The sequence below is a fragment of the Ranitomeya imitator genome, chromosome 1, assembly GCF_032444005.1.
Source record: "Ranitomeya imitator isolate aRanImi1 chromosome 1, aRanImi1.pri, whole genome shotgun sequence".
In the NCBI taxonomy this organism is placed as follows: Eukaryota; Metazoa; Chordata; class Amphibia; order Anura; family Dendrobatidae; genus Ranitomeya; species Ranitomeya imitator.
The window spans coordinates 362471448-362489866 of NC_091282.1; the positions used below are offsets into that span (position 1 = coordinate 362471448).

Genomic DNA, 18419 nt, shown 5'->3' on the forward strand with positions numbered 1-18419 from the left:
TAGAGGTCTCAAAAACAGCTAAAGAGGAGAATTGGAAGTATGATCCAGACACTTCCAAATGGATTATGGGGAAGGGAAAAAGTTGTGACATAATCCCACCACCTTACCTAAATCCAAAAGCCCAATCATTTGTACCATCTGGAGGAGCAGAAGGAGGAAAACAATTTCCAGCCTTGTATCCCAATCTTGGTGGGGTAGGAGGATGGGTATGTTCACACTGTGGACAACAAAATCCAGATTGGAGAAATGATTGCCTAGTCTGTGGTACACCTAGACATGGCGCTGTACTTGCCCCTGTTAGGGTAGTACCAAGACCCTTTAGGGAACCTGGTGCTGACGGGGTAATGGGAACTAGATATCACCAGACCCGACAGTATTTTCCTTGGTCCCCTGCTGAAGGTATGTCCCTCCTGCATAATGCGCCTGATCCCACTCAATATCCCATCCGATTTGCACAATACATACAACAAATCATGCAGACTCATGCTGGGGTCTGGGCGGACGGGGAAGAATTATGTAGAATGAAAATGTCCCCCGGACTTTTTCAGGAATTATTGACACACCTACAGCCCAATAGACCAGTGGCAGAAGGGGGTGCCTTACAGACAGAAGCATCAGGTACCCAGTTCACAGAGGCATTAATAATTTTCATGAGAGAAAAACAGAGGGAAAGGGGATCTACGGGTGTGATTATGCAGAAATTTGGGCAAAGTATTGAAGAATATAGTCAAGAATTAGAAAATAGCTTTAGGGATGAAGGATTGGATTTGACTGATGCTTCAGTAAGGAGACTTTTTACAAAACAATTAATAGAGGGGCTAGATCCGAAAATCAGAGAAAAATTTAAATCCTCTACTCCAGATTGGAGAACAATTGAACAACCAAATATTGTGAAACAACGATGTTTAGGAATAGTCATGGATATGAGAGAGAATCGTAAGCCTGTTAGAATAGCACAAGCTAATACAGGAGGAAGAGTGAGACACAACTTTCCTTGCCACTACTGTAAAAAGCCAGGTCATTTCCAAAGAGAGTGCAGGAAGAAGTTGGCAGATATAAAGTCAGGCAAATTTGTTCCCAGAAATAACCCTCCCCAAACGGACAACCAGCAGAAATCTACCATCATAGATGGTCCCATACCAGATTCAGATTGACTCGATGTGTTACAAACTTCCCTACCAGCTAGAAGACCTATGATACAGGTGAATGTGGGGGGGAGAGAGATTCCATTTTTGATAGATACAGGTGCAACTTCCTCAATTTTGAATCAAGATTTTCTTCCGAATCCGGAAGATATTTCAGAACAAACAACTTTTGCTGAGGGTTATGATGGGGTAATTTGAACACTGCCATATACTGTGCCCCTAGAGGTCTCATTAGGACCTAAATGTTTTGCATCCAGATTTTTGTATGCCAGAGGTGCCCCAACATGTTTGTTAGGAACTGATGTCCTAAAGAAATTAGAAGCTAACATCAATTTTAGGGAAGATGGCACAGTTATACTGACTATCCCTGATGATGCAGAAACATTAGAACAATATGTTAGAATTCAGGCTTTTGAGGATTATGCTGAAGAAAAAGAGTACACCACAGATCTAGACCTCTCAATGGTCCCAGAAACACTGTGGGCACAGGGTGACACCGATGTGGGACTATTGCATATCTCTCCTGTAAAACTATCTGTGCAACCAGGAACTGTTCTCCCACAGCTCAGACAATACCCTGTGAGTGCCCAGCAGGAACTAGCGATTACAAAACAGATAGAGGGATATAGAGAGAAAGGAGTTTTGGTAGAGATACAATCACCTGCTAACACTCCTCTGTATCCAGTCAAAAAGAGAACTCTTGATAAGGGTTCTATGCCCAAATATCGTATGGTACATGATTTAAGAGAAATAAACAAAGTTCTAGATCCAATCACCCCAGTTGTACCCAATCCTCATACGTTACTATCACAGATACCAGCCAGTTCTCAAGTATTTACTGTAATAGATCTTTCAAATGCATTTTTCTCGGTTCCTTTACACCAAGACAGTTGGCATTTGTTTGCATTTACATTTAAGGGCAAACAGTTGGCGTGGACACGCCTTCCACAGGGAATGATACACTCCCCTACTCTTTATTCAAATGCCCTACAAACAGTCCTTCAGAGGTTTGAACCCGAACCACAGGTAGTAATTTTGCAGTATGTGGATGACCTACTACTTTGCTGCCCAGATCTAGAAACTGCAGAAAGGTCCACTGTGAGTTTACTATGTTTCCTAGAAAAAGAAGGGTGTAAAGTGAATAGACAAAAGCTACAAGTTTGTCAGACCAAAGTGGTCTTTCTAGGTCATTGCATTTCTCAAGGTAAAAAGCATCTTACACCACAAAGAACTGAAGCAATAAGACAGATGAATGAGCCTAGAAATCATAAACAGCTACGAGCATTTTTAGGAATAGTGTCTCATTGTAGACAATGGATTATACATGCCAGTCAACTAATGCAACCACTGTATGACTGTGTAAAAAGTGAACCTTATTTGTTGACAAAAGAAGGTCAGATTTCGTTCCAACAATTAAAAGATGCCCTTGTTTCAGCTCCAGCGTTAGGGCTACCAGACTACACCAAACCGTTTCAGCTTATGGCTGCAGAAGTTGATTCCCATGCTACAGGAGTTCTTACCCAGAAGCATGCAGGGAAACAAAGACCAATTGCATATCTTTCAGCAAGGTTAGATCCCGTAGCTAGAGCAGCGCCAACCTGTGTACGTGTAGTTGTTGCTGTCTCACTATTGTTGGACAAAGCATCAGAAATTGTCCTAGAGTATCCACTCACAGTTCAAACTACACATGATGTTTATGGGATATTAAACCAGGTCCAACCAAAACACATTTCCATAGCCAGACATTTGCGGCTACAGTGTTCTTTGTTGCTCCCCTCTACTATCACATTTGCTAGGCTTCAGACTCTCAATATAGCTACACTGCTACCTCTCGAGTCTGAAGGGGGGAATAAGGACACTGATCCACACGCAAATTTTTTCCCTACAGACACACATGATTGTACAGAGCTCATTTTACAAGAAACGGTAGGCTTACCCAATGTATCCGAAACACCACTTCAAAATCCAGATTTAGAGCTGTTTATAGATGGTAGTAGGTTTGCAGATGACACAGGTAACTTCCATACAGGGTATGCAGTTGTGTCAGAATCTGAAACTCTCAAAGCAGAACCACTTCCACCGAAACAGTCTGCACAAGAAGCAGAACTAACAGCATTGATTGAAGCTCTAAAAATAGCTGAGAATCAGACAGCTAATATATACACTGATTCTAGGTATGCACATGGTATTGTGTTTGATTTTGGAGTAATCTGGAGAGCTAGAGGTTACATGACAGCGTCAGGACAACCTGTAAAACATGCTTCTCTGATCAAACAGATCTTAGAGGCTGCACAAGAAACAAAAGAAGTAGCAGTAATCAAGGTAGCTGCACATGTGAGACTCGACACTAGGGAATCTAGGGGAAATGATAGGGCTGATAAAGCAGCCAAAGCAGCAGCTGTCAAACCCTTACAACAGGTTCATACTGTAAACCCCACAGAAAATACTGAAGATAGACTGAGACAAGCACAGGAAGATGCAGGAGAAGAGGAGAGGGACAGGTGGAAAAAGGAAGGGGCAGAAGAACAAGCGGGAATTTGGAAGAAAGATGGACTAATATGTCTACCTAGAGCCTGGTATCCGATTGTAGTTGGTGGACTGCACCACCCTACTCATGTGTCTGCAAATGCAATGACACTACTGGCAAAGCAAGTCTGGTTGGCTCCAGGTTTTGGCAACTATGCAAGAGACTATTGTGCTGCATGCGCTATATGCCTGGCACATAATCCCGGACAGACAACAAAGACCCCTATGAAGCACCACGTCCGACCTCTCTACCCGTTTCAGCGATTACAAATAGACTTTATCCAGCTGCCAAAAAGTAATGGGTATGAGTATGTGTTGGTATGTGTGGACATGTTCTCGGGGTGGCCAGAGGCCTATCCAGTTCGGAAGGCTTCAGCTAAAAACACTGCTGTAAAGCTAGTTGCCGAACTGATACCCCGTTACGGTCTCCCTGAAGTGATCGAGTCAGATAGGGGTACTCATTTCACTGGAGAAATATTTCAAAATGTACTGAAAATGTTGGGTGTTGAAAGTCAGTTACACACTCCGTACCATCCTCAAAGTTCTGGTAAGGTGGAACGCATGAATGGAACTTTAAAATTAAAAATACAGAAAGCCATGGCTGAAACAGGAAAGCCTTAGACAGAATGCCTTCCACTGGCCCTTTACTCAATACGCAATACCCCAAGGGGTAAGACTAAACTGTCTCCATATGAAATTTTGTTTGGCAGGACTGCCAATTTAGGATGTTACTTTCCACAGCAACTTGTGTTAAATATTGAATCATTGACTTCCTATGTGCAAAATCTTCAGAAACAATTAACTAAGGTGCATGCACAAGTTTTTGCTTCCCTTCCAGATCCTGACAACACAGAAGGAAGTCACAAGTTGGAACCAGGTGATCAAGTCTATGTAAAAAGACACACCAGAAAGGCTCTAGAACCAAGGTTTGACGGACCCTTCCAAGTCCTGTTGACAACACCTACATCAGTCAAGCTTGAAGGAAAGGCATCATGGATACATGCAAGCCATTGCAAGAAAAGCAGTATAAACTCATGATATTGATGTTAATAATGATAACCTCAACGGAGGCGTGAGATAGACTGAATTCTCTAGCCCCTTTGAACAATAGATTCGTACAACATCATAGAAAATTAGTGCATGACTTGTTAAACAATACACAAACCCTGACAGATTGTTGGATCTGTACCCATTCGCCGGTATCAGCCACAAGTATACCTTTTCTAGCAGTTCCCGTATTAGCAGAAGAAATATTCGCTTGGCCTAATTGTTCAGACAACCTGGCCAACAACCAAATTGGTAATGCTAGGCTGTGGAATACTACAATCGCCATACCAATTGTGGGATGGGTAGAATTTCCTTGGTGGCAGGGTAATCTCTCAGGGAGTAACACACATCTACAATATTTAGCATTTAGGGGAGGAAAATGGGTACCTAGAAATAAGACTGGATTAACTAATTTAGGACAGGTCCCCACAGAAAATCTACAGCTTAGTTTCAGTACAACCGTCCCCCCCCTCTGATGCTTTCAAACCTGTAGTATTGGAAAGATACATACATAATAGAAAATGGAAACATTCTAAATTGTTCCCCCAAGGTGATGCAAACAGTTGTACAAGTAAGCTGGGGAACCTGGTTTGTAATAAATCCGATGAGTATATCAAAGGAATGCCTGTATGTGGGAATCCCGCAGCCGGGTACTGTAGCCCCTTGGGACAAAAACCCTCTTGGTGTATGCTTCAGAATGTATCTAGATTTGTGGACTTGGCTCACAGATTGGTATTGCAGCACTCAGCTCTATGGGATCTGCCTGAAGGTACATTTTGGATATGCGGAGAAGGAGCATATAAATGGCTTCCCGTAGGTATAAAGGGTACTTGTACATTAGGACGCCTAACCCCGGCTACATTCATAATTTCAAATAAACAAGTGAATATGCAAGCCGTGCCCAAGCACACACTGTATAAAAGAGCTGCAGATAACTCACCACGTCCCTCGGGGAGGCCACATATAGTACAAATGGGAATTCCCAACAAAATTGCTAGTACCATTTTTATTTATCCTATGTTAACACAGATGTGGGATAAATTAGTTAGAGCCACGGATTATCTAGATGATCAGATCTGGGATATATTGGATATACTAAACACTAGTATAGCTGTACAGAATCAGCTTATAATAGTCACTAACCAACATACCCTGGTATTGGATTACCTAACTGCCTCACAAGGGGGTATGTGTCAAATCATCGGACCCACCTGCTGTCATTATATAGACCCGAATAGTACTATGAGTATGACATTTAAATTAAAGGACGTACAACGACTCAGAGATCAGTATGACAAAGACAATGACCAGAATAAGGATAGCTGGTGGTCAGATACCTTTTCTTTTCTTAACCCAGCCAACTGGTTCAGAGGAATCGGTGGGTGGGTTGCTGGGATTATGCAGAGCATAATACATATAGTTATGATTATTGTAGTCATATACGTACTATTCCAGATTGTGCTCAAGAGTATCTCAGTATGCACAGATAAACTTTGTGTAATAGATGCAAGAGTATAAAGTTTTTTTTCCTTCTTCTCTTATGTTATCCTTTGCTAATACTGATTATTGCGCTTATTTTGCTATCCCTTTGTAATATCTGTACTTATTGCAAAACAAAGAAAAGGTTGCGAGAGTTAAATGGAAGAATTAATACTAGATTTGATTCTCTTATTGAATACAAGCATGTACATGTGTAATACCAAATAAAGGCTTTGTCTTTGGCCCTGTGGTAATAAAATAAATAAAAGAAAATGTCAAAGGGGGGAATTGTGGAGATCAGACTGAACTAAAGGAATTATTCTTGTCTTCTTCCTGAGAAATCTCGCTTACAACAAGATACATTTCTGCTGACTTGACATTTCCTTTTATGGAAGTAATCATGTGTGCATTCCTTCTTTCAATAGCAGCCTTTCATTCACCTTCCAGATGATGTAACTTTCTACTGATAAAGACTGGTATAGATTGTTTATGTAAGAGATAGTGAAATATGAGCGCTTGTGCGCATGTCTGTAAAAGAATAATTCTTTCTATATAAAGGGAGGGCAAAGCCCAGAGAGAGAGATGTGCTCCCGGGCTTCCCCTGTATATGATCACACAATACCTTGTTTGCGTGTCATTTACTCAGGATCCCTACCTCTAGTAAGCCAGGGACTGAGAAGGACTTAACACCTGCATCATCTTCTGCGCCCGCAGACCATGACCAAGTTGGTAATCCTACCCAGATACCACTCACCTGCACCAAACACTACCGTGTAGTCCTCCTGGATCCATTGTGGCACTTCTAGGGACCCCACACCAGGCGATGTCGGGGACCCCCACTGCCTGCCCCTACCGGGCCTAAGAATGACCCCTTTCTTCAGAAGGTATGTCTGAAAGAGGTTCACCTATCAAGGACAGGAAACCAACTGATGCGTGGGATAGGTGCCGCCCTTTCATGTCTGTAGGTTTCTTGTCATTCAAGGAGCTGATCCCTTTGTTTGTGGTGCTGTCATGGGGGATTGCGTATATTGCTGCTGTGATTTGGGAAAATTGCTGTAGTGTTTTGCATTAGTATTTGTTAAGCAAAATCAGGAGTGGAAACACACAGAAAACTAAGGAAAGATTTGTCCGTCTGATGCACCTTGATCTGGTACCAGCTTACAAACAGTGAAACAAAAGCCAAGTAATATAACCCAGCAGCGTGCAGCCAGCACCCCTCCTAGAAGAATGTAGAGGAAGACGAGGATGGCGGGGTGGAATGTGAAACATCAGTGGGGCTGGATGTTGGTATCACGTGGCAGGCGGCCAGGGAAGATAAGGAAGCAGTAATGTTTATACAAGATATATCATTTGGCCAGGGCAATGCCACCGAGTCGCTGTAACACACAGGGCTCAGAGTCAGAGGTGGCACACAATCCGCCTGCAATCACTGGAGGATTTCGTTTCTAGCAATTCCTCAAGTGCAAAAAAGGAAATTACAACAAGCTGCCACCCTGCGATTCAGGTGCCAAGCACAGGAAAGACTGGTACCAGTACTGGAGCCCTTCCAGAGACAGGTGTGCGGCCAGGTAAGACCAAGGCGACGACGCCAACTCCACATTACAATAGTGATGTCTGCAGACACAATGCACACTGATGCATGGCCACATGCTTCTGGGGAGTTATGGTGCACCCTGTACAATAACCGGTTTTCAACAGACTAAAAGAGCCTGTTCTTAAAGGGTTAAACAGGAACATAAATGTAAAGCTAGATCTGTGCTTAGTGGGGCATCTCCTACCACCGTGTTCATTGTTTAACCGTTTACGGAAGTGTATACATGGCCTTCTCAACCACTGGGTTCCTCTTTTTCATATACGGTTTTAACCACTTGTATTTCTGAATCTTAGATATGGCTGCCAAGATCTCACAGCTTTTCGCAATTACCTAAAGAGATTCTAGGGGGAATATAGAATTTATTCCCAGTAACATTATTTTAAGTGCCTTTAATTAGTAACTTGCATTCCATTTCTCTATGGAGGTAATTACTGTAGTAAAATATGGCCACCATCGTGATGATATACTGACCTGTGTAGAGTGTTTGGAGTGGACAGCTGCCCGGGAGCATGTGCAGTAGGACGCTCTCTGCTGTAACCCAGAGGTAGTAGGACGTGGCATAGGTCATCTCCAGGACATGGTAGAAGAGCGTCAGGCTGCCCGGGAGCATGTGCAGTAGGACGCTCCTCTGCTGTAACCCAGAGGTAGTAGTAGGACGTGGCATAGGTCATATCCAGGACATGGTAGAGGAACGTCAGGCTGCACATGCTCACAGGCACCTGACTGCTCCTAACACGCCAGGGCAGATTTCTGTCAGTGTAACAATCACGTCGGTGTACGTAAAAAAAAGAGAGATGGGAACTGTATAGAATATTAAATAACGTACCAGATGAGATTGATGTATTTACTATGAAAAACTATATCAGAATGGCTGTCTAATCCTTCTCTTAAGACCATGTTCACACATTCAGAAGTACAGAAGTGGTGACGTGTTTCTATTACGCTTTTCATCTGATTGCTCCACTCCTGGTTTTGGCTACAAATACGGAGGCAAAAAAACAAAACAAAACACCAAATACTGAATGTGTGAATGTGGCTTAAAATGACCATCTGAGAGCTGATGAGCTTAGGTTATTTAGTCCCATCCCCCAGCCTGACAGCTGCAGGGAGGAGGGACACTGAGCAGCTGCCAGACAGGCCGGGATGTAAACATTCAGAAAGGATTAGCCATTCTGATATGGAATCTCAAATTAAAGTAAATACACCATCATTATCAGGTCCAAGATCTATACCGATCTGTGCAGTCTGCATTGTGAGATCTGGTGACAGATTGGATTTAAGTAACAATCAGAAAACAAAACAAATATCAGTACGGAAAATACAATATGCTAGTATTCATAATCAGTTACTGCTAACCTGGGGAAACAGGCTCATCTAGATGTGCATACAATTCATCCGTCTTACGTAGATATATCCAGTTCTGACAAAAGCTAAATTAATCCTTAAAGGGGTTGTCCAGACTAAGCAATTCAGGTTCCAAATTAAAACAAAAAAACAGTGAATAGCCACCTCCTGTAGGGGCGCCGCTCCATCAATGTCAGCTTTGCACTTCCAGTGGTTTTGTTACATCACTTGGAACCTGCAGCCAATAAGCGACTGCTTGTCAGCTGCAGCCTTTACTATGTCAGAGGCACACGACAATGTAATGTCACCACCAGGAAGTGGCGCTGCCATAGGAGAGGTGCATACACTCTTTATTACCGGTAATTTGGGCTCTGAATTGATTAATCCAAGGTTGGCTGATAGTGGTTAACCCTTTAATGACTACTTCCTAGCAATTTGTCTCCATAAAAGAAACACGTGATATAATAATGATTAACAAATCAGCTGAACTATGCACCACTTGTGTAGGATTTCTGCCGGAGAACAGATAGCCGAGGCCAAAACCGATCAGAGCTCAGTGCTGCTAAGATCTCAGGGGATCAGTGCGCCGGAGGTAAGATTTAGGCCTCGCTTTTTATACAATCAGTGTTGGGCAAGCTGCAGAGCAACCAGCCTGGACGCGCCATATTCCTTGCCACTGATACACTGCAGAGGGGGCCGGGAACTTGGGCAACAAGCAGAAAACTTAAGAGGGTCTTTAAGAAGCGGGAAATTGGGAGAGTTGCTGGATTTCACCTAAGAAGCGGAGAAGAACCCTGTAATGGGGGGGAACGATGAAACGCTCCAGGTCACAGTGGTTACTAACGGGAAGGTCAGATACCGTGCCCACATCTATAACATGGATGAAATAATAATGGTGGTCTTGGTTCCTCGGGCCCATAGTGCCAATGAGAACCGGAGCGTGGGCACATGGTACACTAGGTGCTGGCTCCTCTGGCTGTGATGCCGCCACATGAGGACACACCTGGGCACAGCACCCATACACAGGGGGCAGATATGGCACCCTTCTCCGCTGATGGCTGCACAGCACATGCTCAGTCATTACACAGGGTATTTTGGGGGGATTATTACTGGGGGCTCCTGGTGGAATCTGCCTGCAGCGTTGGGTACACGCCCCTACATAGGCGTTAGCGGAGGGGATGCAGCCTACTCCTAGGTTACAGCATGTCCAGGGAGTCACATGACTGCTGCAGCCAATCAGTAGGCAATGATCGGCGGCAGCTCATCAACAGTCACCACAGTGTACCGGCCGGGGAACATCCCATCCGATCACTAGAGACCCCCAAGCATGTCCCCTGTGCTGCCCACCAGAGACCTGATTTAATGGAGGAAGTGGTCATTTAGAAAAGCTGCCCCCTCTAACCATACTGCGGTCAAAGCTGGGTAACACCAGGACGAGGGCCCTTCCGGCACTGCCCCCCAGCCGCCGCCGCCATCACGCACCTGTGTCCCCGATAATGATGTATTTGAACAGATACGCGTATGACATGACTGCAGCCGGAGAAGGGAGACGCTCTACCCGCTGGATGTCTCGTCTATGCTGCAGATGGGGACGGCCTAGCCTCTGTTCAAACTCTATGGTTCCCGGAAGTGTCATCCTATATGTCAGCCGAGTGGGGGCGGAGCCATAGCGCCGCTCTAGGCACGCCCCTCCGCTCTGACGCTGCGCTGCTCTTGTCGTGCTCTCACACACTAGGTGACACTAGTCTCGCAGGATGACGTCCCGTGCCTCCCCGGAAGCGGATGTGGCGCCATCTTGGTGGAGGCGGAGAAGTGTAGTTATAAAAAAGAAGGGGAGCCCGCGGCCCTGACGATGGAGGTGAGGGACCCTGTGATACGAGATGGTAGTGGAGGCAGGTGTGAGGAGAAGGCGCTCTGGATTGTACATGTGGTGGTAACGGCTGTGCACGCAGTGTGTGTGGTACAGCGCCTCGGGGGAGACTCCATGGTGTCTGCAGTAGTATGGAGGCTTCTGGGCAGGCTGTGCATGTGTGGCGGCCACAGAGGAGGAGGCTTGTAGTCAGTGGCCTGCACTAATATGGAGGCTTCTTTGCCGTGGTTGCCTCACTTGTGACCTTCCCACTTGTCTGAATCTTCTTAGGCCTCATTGAGGCTTCTCCGGTGAGGGCTTCAGAGGCCTTCCCTACACTATGCTTGTGGAAGGCAGTTGTGGAATATTTGGAGGCTCCCTATGAGAACGGGGCTGGCAGTAGCCATCTGTGCCAGTCATGGACTCTTCTGTGTGTGAACACGCTCTTAGACTGGCCATACATTGCTGAGCGGTTCTTAAATGTTTGGGCAGGACGACCTTCTAATGCACAGAGCAGCTGCTGATCGATCGTTCAGGGTGCGTAGACTGCCATTGTTCTCGGCAGCATGTTCTGTCTACATTGGATGATGTGCTGACGAGTGATTTACGGCTGCTTTCAAATCGTTGTGCGCGATGAACAAGTCTTTTTTCAATCCCAATTATTGGGAGATGGGCATTCCTAGGAACACATGATTTCAGTAATTGTGCAGTGTGAACGCCCCATAAGTTATCTATCCATTGTGTAGGTGATCATTGTCAGAGATCCATCAGATCACCTCTTCCCTGGTTCTGTCCTGGCTGCAAGACCACAAACGGGAGGCGGTCAATGAAATTATGAATATTCCCTACCTCTCCATTTAGACACCAATAATCTATGAGGGCTGCTGATCAGCAGTGTCGGGGGCTTGAATGGAGTGACAGGGTGGCTGCGTGACGCTGCTCGACACCACCTGGTAATGGTCTTGCAGCAAAGGAGAATGGGAGAGGAGGGGTCGCATGTCCCCATACTGAAGATTGGTTGGGGTCCCACACTTATCTGCAATAGTGACTGCACTATGGTGGACAGAGGTTGGACAAGCATGGGAAATGTTTGTGTGTTTTCAGTTTTCCTGGGGGTAACGGTTGATTGGGGTGTCAGCGCCCAGACCACCAGATCATTCTTTGGTGTTTGGAGATGCCTCAGTGCCCTGATACCTCCAGTGTCTGCACTTGTCATTCACAGTTGGCACCAAAGACGGAGAATGAAAAGGCTTCAGCTTCGTTATTCTGCCAAGTGGGTTCAGTTGTGGCAGTTGTCATGTGATTGGGAACCTCACTAGCCCCATGGCTTGTCTTGTGGTAAGAGGCTATGTAAGTCCTGGGGCAGTAGCTGACATTCTCATGGATCTTCTTGTGTGAGAACATATGTAAAAGCCCCAGAAATGCCGATACTTGGGGTTGTGATTGGTGGTAGCCATTGTTGTAATGAGGCGAGAGCTGTCCGGCTTGTTCTAGTTCAGGAAATGCTTTTTTTTTTTGTTTGTATCATACAATATTAGTACCTGGAGTTAACCCCGTATGTTTCTGCAGACTGTGGGACTACTAGTCAATTAATGGACTCCCATTTCTTTATGCGTTTGGATGGTGATAATGCTGATGGGAGTACTGCATTTCCTGGCCAGCATTTACTGTTATCAGGGGAGGACGATCCATCCTCTCTGCTGGACTCCTCAGCTCTGGTGCCCACCCAGCGTATGTTTGGCATGTATGGGCAAAGCAAGGTGAGAACTGGGGGCATGGGTGTAATAATTATCTTGAACAATCCACTGTGCCAATACATAGCAGTTGATCTGATAAGTCAATAGGCACTTGATTTTGCAGCCCCTTACATAGGTTGATGTGCACTATCTGTAGTTTTAGGCCCATATTGATAGGGAAGTCAGAGACCACCTTACAATAAAATATATATATATATATATATATATATATATATATATATATATATATATATATATATATATATATATTTTACATTAAAAAGATAAATTATTACATTTTATTATGGTCTTGGAATGATATGCTCCGAGTTTTGTTGTAGGATATATCTGATTAAGGAGCTTTTCCTGATATTTAATTGTTGTTCTAATTATGGGTCTGTCCCCGTGAGTTTTTTGATTGATATGCATCAGTGGTACCTGATATCTATATCTATATCTCAGGTACCACTGATGCATATCAATAAAAAAACTCACGGGGACAGACCCATAATTAGGACAACAATTAAATATCAGGAAAAGCTCCTTAACCCCTTCATGACCCAGCCTATTTTGACCTTAAAGACCTTGCCGTTTTTTGCAATTCTGACCAGTGTCCCTTTATGAGGTAATAACTCAGGAACGCTTCAACGGATCCTAGCGGTTCTGAGATTGTTTTTTTGTGACATATTGGGCTTCATGTTAGCGGTAAATTTAGGTCAATAAATTCTGCGTTTATTTGTGATAAAAACGGAAATTTGGCGAAAATTTTGAAAATTTCGCAATTTTCACATTTTGAATTTTTATTCTGTTAAACCAGAGAGATGTGTGACACAAAATAGTTAATAAATAACATTTCCCACATGTTTACTTTACATCAGCACAATTTTGGAAACAAAAATTTTTTTTTGTTAGGAAGTTATAAGGGTTAAAATTTGACCAGCGATTTGTCATTTTTACAACGAAATTTACAAAACCATTTTTTTTAGGGACCACCTCACATTTGAAGTCAGTTTGAGGGGTCTATATGGCTGAAAATACCCAAAAGTGACACCATTCTAAAAACTGCACCCCTCAAGGTACTCAAAACCACATTCAAGAAGTTTATTAACCCTTCAGGTGCTTCACAGCAGCAGAAGCAACATGGAAGGAAAAAATGAACATTTAACTTTTTAGTCACAAAAATTATCTTTTAGCAACAATTTTTTTATTTTCCCAATGGTAAAAGGAGAAACTGAACCACGAAAGTTGTTGTCCAATTTGTCCTGAGTACGCTGATACCTCATATGTGGGGGTAAACCACTGTTTGGGCGCACGGCAGGGCTTGGAAGGGAAGGAGCGCCATTTGACTTTTTGAATCAAAAATTGGCTCCACTCTTTAGCGGACACCATGTCACGTTTGGAGAGCCCCCGTGTGCCTAAAAATTGGAGCTCCCCCACAAGTGACCCCATTTTGGAAACTAGACGCCCCAAGGAACTTATCTAGATGCATAGTGAGCACTTTGAACCCCCAGGTGCTTCACAAATTGATCCGTAAAAATGAAAAAGTACTTTTTTTTCACAAAAAAATTCTTTTAGCCTCAATTTTTTCATTTTCACATGGGCAACAGGATAAAATGGATCCTAAAATGTGTTGGGCAATTTCTCCTGAGTACACCAATACCTCACATGTGGGGGTAAAGCACTGTTTGGGCACATGGTAAGGCTCGGAAGGGAAGGAGCGCCATTTGACTTTTTGAATGAAAAATTATTTCCATCGTTAGCGGACACCATGTCGCGTTTGGAGAGACCCTGTGTGCCTAAACATTGGAGCTCCCCCACAAGTGACCCCATTTTGGAAACTAGACCCCCCAAAGAACTTATTTAGATGCCTAGTGAGCACTTTAAACCCCCAGGTGCTTCACAGAAGTTTATAACGCAGAGCCATGAAAATAAAAAATAATTTTTCTTTCCTCAAAAATGATTTTTTAGCCTGGAATTTCCTATTTTGCCAAGGATAATAGGAGAAATTGGACCCCAAATATTGTTGTCCAGTTTGTCCTGAGTACGCTGATACCCCATATGTGGGGGTAAACCACTGTTTGGGCGCAGGGCTCGGAAGGGATGGCACGCCATTTGGCTTTTTAAATGGAAAATTAGCTCCAATCATTAGCGGACACCATGTCACGTTTGGAGAGCCCCTGTGTGGCTAAACATTGGAGATCCCCCAGAAATGACACCATTTTGGAAACTAGACCCCCAAAGGAACTTATCTAGATGTGTGGTGAGGACTTTGAACCCCCAAGTGCTTCACAGAAGTTTATAACGCAGAGCCATGAAAACAAAATAAAAAAATTATTTTCTCAAAAATGATCTTTTAGGCTGCAATTTTTTATTTTCCCAAGGGTAACAGGAGAAATTTGACCCCAAAAGTTGTTGTCCAGTTTCTCCTGAGTACGCTGATACCCCATATGTGGGGGTAAATCACTGTTTGGGCACATGCCGGGGCTCGGAAGTGAAGTAGTGACGTTTTGAAATGCAGACTTTGATGGAATGCTCTGTGGGCGTCACGTTGCGTTTGCAGAGCCCCTGATGTGGCTTAACAGTAGAAACCCCCCACAAGTGACCCCATTTTGGAAACTAGACCCCCAAAGGAACTTATCTAGATGTGTGGTGAGCACTTTGAACCCCCAAGTGCTTCATAGAAGTTTATAATGCAGAGCCGTGAAAATAATAAATACGTTTTCTTTCCTCAAAAATAATTATTTAGCCCAGAATTTTTTATTTTCCCAAGGGTTACAGAAGAAATTGGACCCCAAAAGTTGTTGTCCAGTTTCTCCTGAGTACGCTGATACCCCATGAGTGGGGGTAAACCACTGTTTGGGCACACGTCGGGGCTCAGAAGGGAAGTAGTGACTTTTGAAATGCAGACTTTGATGGAATGGTCTGCGGGTGTCACGTTGCGTTTGCAGAGCCCCTGGTGTGCCTAAACAGTAGAAACCCCCACAAGTTACCCCACTTTAGAAACTAGACCCCCCAAGGAACTTATCTAGATATGTGGTGAGCACTTTGAACCCCCAAGTGCTTCACAGACGTTTACAACGCAGAGCCGTGAAAATAAAAAATCATTTTTCTTTCCTCAAAAATTATGTTTTAGCAAGCATTTTTTTAGATTCACAAGGGTAACAGGAGAAATTGGACCCCAGTAATTGTTGCGCAGTTTGTCCTGAGTATGCTGGTACCCCATATGTGGGGGTAAACCACTGTTTGGGTGCACGTCAGGGCTCGGAAGTGAGGGAGCACCATTTGACTTTTTGAATACGAGATTGGCTGGAATCAATGGTGGCGCCATGTTGCGTTTGGAGACCCCTGATGTGCCTAAACAGTGGTAACCCCTCAATTCTAACTCCAACACTAACCCCAACACACCCCTAACCCTAATCCCAACTGTAGCCATAACCCTAATCACAACCCTAACCACAACCCTAATTCCAACCCTAAGGCTATGTGCCCACGTTGCGGATTCGTGTGAGATATTTCCGCACCATTTTTGAAAAATCCGCGGGTAAAAGGCACTGCGTTTTACCTGCGGATTTTCCGCGGATTTCCAGTGTTTTTTGTGCGGATTTCACCTGCGGATTCCTATTGAGGAACAGGTGTAAAATGCTGCGGAATCCGCACAAAGAATTGACATGTTGCGGAAAATACAACGCAGCGTTTCCGCGCGGTATTTTCCGCACCATGGGCACAGCGGATTTGGTTTTTCATATGTTTACATGGTACTGTAAACCTGATTGAACACTGCTGCGGATCCGCAGCCAAATCCGCACCGTGTGCACATAGCCTAATTCTAAAGGTATGTGCACACGCTGCGGATCCGCAGCAGTTTCCCATGAGTTTACAGTTCAATGTAAACCTACGGGAAACAAAAATCGCTATGCTGCGGAAAAACTGCACGGAAACGCAGCGGTTTACATTCCGCAGCATGTCACTTCTTTGTGCGGATTCCGCAGCGGTTTTACAACTGCTCCAATAGAAAATCGCAGTTGTAAAACCGCAGTGAAATGCGCAGAAAAAAACGCGGTAAATCCACCATAAATCCGCAGCGGTTTAGCACTGCGGATTTATCAAATCCGCAGCGGAAAAATCCGCAGAGGACCAGAATACGTGTGCACATACCGAAACCCTAACCCTACCCCTACCCCTACCCCTACCCCTACCCCTACCCCTACCCCTAACCCTACCCCTAACCCTACCCCTAACCCTACCCCTAACCCTACCCCTAACCCTACCCCTAACCCTATTCTAACATTAGTGGAAAAAAAAAAATTCTTTATTTTTTTATTGTCCCTACCTATGGGGGTGACAAAGGGGGGGGGGGGGGTCATTTATTATTTTTTTTATTTTGATCACTGAGATAGATTATATCTCAGTGATCAAAATGCACTTTGGAACGAATCTGCCGGCCGGCAGATTCGGTGGGCGCACTGGGAGAAGACGGACGGGACCCCGGCTGGATTGGTAAGTATGATGGGGTTGGGGGGGACCACGGGGGGGGGGGATCGGAGCACGGGGGGGGGGGGGAATCGGAGCGCAGGAGGGGTGGAACGGAGCACGGGGGGGCTGGAACGGAGCACGGGGGGGTGGAACGGAGCACCGGGGGGGTGGATCGGAGTGCAGGGGGGTGATTGGAGCACGGGGGGGTGATTGGAGCACGGGGGGAGCGGACAAGAGCACGGGGGGGAGCGGAGCACAGGACGAAGGGGAGCCGGAGCAGTGTACCGGCCAGATCGGGGGGCTGGGGGGGGCGATCGGTGGGGTGGGGTGGGGGCACATTAGTATTTCCAGCCATGGCCGATGATATTTCAGCATCGGCCATGGCTGGATTGTAATATTTCACCCGTTATAATAGGTGAAATATTACAAATCGCTCTGATTGGCAGTTTCACTTTCAACAGCCAATCAGAGCGATCGTAGCCACGAGGGGGTGAAGCCACCCCCCCTGGGCTAAACTACCACTCCTCCTGTCCCTGCAGATCGGGTGAAATGGGAGTTAACCCTTTCACCCGATCTGCAGGGACGCGATCTTTCCATGACGCCGCATAGGCGTCACGGGTCGGATTGGCACCGACTTTCATGACGCCTACGTGGCGTCATGGGTCGGGAAGGGGTTAATCAGATATATCCTACAACAAAACTCGGAGCATATCATTCCAAGACCATAATAAAATGTAGTAATTTAATTTTTTAATGTAAACAGAGTTATATATATATATATATATATATATATATATATATATATATATATATATATATATATATATATATATATATATATATATATATATATATATATTTATTTTGTTACATGTTGGCTTTCCTGTGTCATTCTGACCTTTGATTCAAGATTCTCACATTAGACTGCACCCAATGTTGTGTTTACCTAAGGTTAATAATATGGGTGGTGGTGCTAGGTATAGCCAGCTTATACAGATAACGGGTTGTAAACTTTATTGGGGTAAGGCTAATTACATGGACATTTGGACCTTCGATAATTAAACCTCTGTTCACATTTCACTTTTAATGGAAAAATCACCTGATGATAATACTGATCTTACTTGTAATAAACAGCTGACATGCGCATAGCAGGATGTCTAACAAGGATGTATACGCCCACTCAAAAATAAGGGCAAGATCTGATTGAATATGTTCATGGCATTTCA

At 44.5% G+C, this 18419-nt stretch overlaps 2 protein-coding genes across 4 annotated transcripts in view; one reads left to right on the top strand and one right to left on the bottom strand.

Moving 5' to 3' along the window:
• RAB2B (RAB2B, member RAS oncogene family) overlaps positions 1–10827 on the bottom strand; it is a 66013-nt gene extending 55186 nt beyond the window's left edge. The window contains exon 1 of one of the 2 annotated variants that reach the window (XM_069761275.1): positions 10618–10827. In XM_069761275.1, the coding sequence (XP_069617376.1) occupies positions 10618–10771 (154 nt within the window). In that variant the 5' untranslated portion in view covers positions 10772–10827. Of the gene's footprint in view, positions 1–9147; positions 9263–10617 lie in introns of those variants that run through there. The other variant, XM_069761284.1, reaches the window with a different exon arrangement.
• Positions 10828–10880: 53 nt separating this feature from the next.
• Positions 10881–18419, top strand: part of TOX4 (TOX high mobility group box family member 4) — a 29112-nt gene continuing 21573 nt past the window's right edge. Inside the window, exons 1-2 of one of the 2 annotated variants that reach the window (XM_069761256.1) lie at positions 10898–10993; positions 12554–12744. In XM_069761256.1, the coding sequence (XP_069617357.1) occupies positions 12577–12744 (168 nt within the window). In that variant the 5' untranslated portion in view covers positions 10898–10993; positions 12554–12576. Of the gene's footprint in view, positions 10994–12553; positions 12745–18419 lie in introns of both variants that reach the window. The other variant, XM_069761264.1, reaches the window with a different exon arrangement.